Source organism: Rhagoletis zephyria, unplaced genomic scaffold (genome assembly GCF_001687245.7).
Source record: "Rhagoletis zephyria isolate East Lansing unplaced genomic scaffold, Rhagoletis_zephyria_1.1 Rzeph_scaffold_25208, whole genome shotgun sequence".
Classification (NCBI taxonomy): Eukaryota; Metazoa; Arthropoda; class Insecta; order Diptera; family Tephritidae; genus Rhagoletis; species Rhagoletis zephyria.
The window spans coordinates 4,829-5,967 of record NW_016182266.1 but is presented as its reverse complement, the minus strand read 5'-3'; the positions used below and the strand labels follow the sequence as shown (position 1 = coordinate 5,967).

At 39.9% G+C, this 1,139-nt stretch overlaps 1 protein-coding gene across 1 annotated transcript; it reads left to right on the top strand.

The window, feature by feature from the left end:
* The first annotated feature begins 49 nt into the window (after nucleotides 1-49).
* LOC108382104 (E3 ubiquitin-protein ligase RNF181 homolog) lies at nucleotides 50-723 on the top strand. Its single transcript, XM_017638502.1, has 2 exons — nucleotides 50-398; nucleotides 477-723. The coding sequence occupies exons 1-2, from the start codon at nucleotides 90-92 to the stop codon at nucleotides 609-611; spliced, it is 444 nt and encodes a 147-aa protein (XP_017493991.1). The 5' UTR covers nucleotides 50-89; the 3' UTR covers nucleotides 612-723.
* Nucleotides 724-1,139: the final 416 nt, after the last annotated feature.

The following is a 1,139-nucleotide window of genomic DNA, read 5'->3' as shown; positions in this document are numbered from 1 at the left end:
CGCCTTGGTACAATAACTCGTTTTGGAAGCACCATTTTCATTATTATTTTCCCTTCTCCCCTCTCTTTCCATACAATTCCAGCAGTAAAATGGCCGACTATTTCGAAGACATGGGTCACGAACCGACAGGCGCCGAGGGTCCTAATGATTTTGCCAAACATTTCAAGCGCCTGCAAGTGTTGGCCATCATGAACGGCATCGACATGGAAATCGAGGTGCCCGAGGCGTCTAAGCGCGCCATTGCCGCACTGCCGGACCATATCATTACCGCAGCAGATGTGGCTCAGGAACTGGAGTGCGCGGTTTGCAAGCAGCCAGCAGAGGTCGATGAGAAGTACAAAATTTTGCCTTGCAAGCACGAGTTTCACGAGGAGTGTGTGCTACTGTGGCTGAAAAAGGTACATTTGTTAGATGATTTGCGGTGGGGATGCGTAAGTGAAGTAAGTCTTTGATTTTGTTTCGCTTGCAAATTTCAGGCCAACTCATGTCCAATGTGCCGTTACGAATTGGAAACCGATGATCCAGTCTATGAAGAGTTACGCGAGTTTCGCCAAGATGAATCCAATCGTCGCGCTCGACAAGACTACATGATGGACTCAATGTTTTCCTAAATAAATTTAATCTTAATTTTAGTATTATTGAAATGGTGGCAGTGGGGAAAAGGAATAGATTTTCGGCGGACAAGGTTTTGAAACTTTCTAAATAAATTGCGTTTGAAAACAAGGGAAGTTGTTTTTTTATGAAAAAAGGTAAGTTTTCGATTGGAAGTTACAAAAAATTTATATTGCATGGAAATAAAATAATTATATATATTTTGTCGCTTACACGTTTCTTTCAATTTGTGGTGTGTGTCCTGATGTTAAATCGCAAACGGAGGTGCCGAAATTTATGTACACACCAAGGCACATTAAACAGGTAGTATCAGTAGAGCAAAAACAACATTTGCGTGTATTTTGTTGTTGCTTCTGGTATCGAAAGTGTCAAAAACTGTTCTGAATTTTTTCTTCTAAATCAAAGCGTGCCATGTGAAATACATAAAATTATAAAAAATAAAAAATTGAAATTGGAAAAAATAAAATTGATGCAAGTAAATTTGTTTGCTTCTCGAAGCATTGATCCATCGCATTGATCCATCCTTT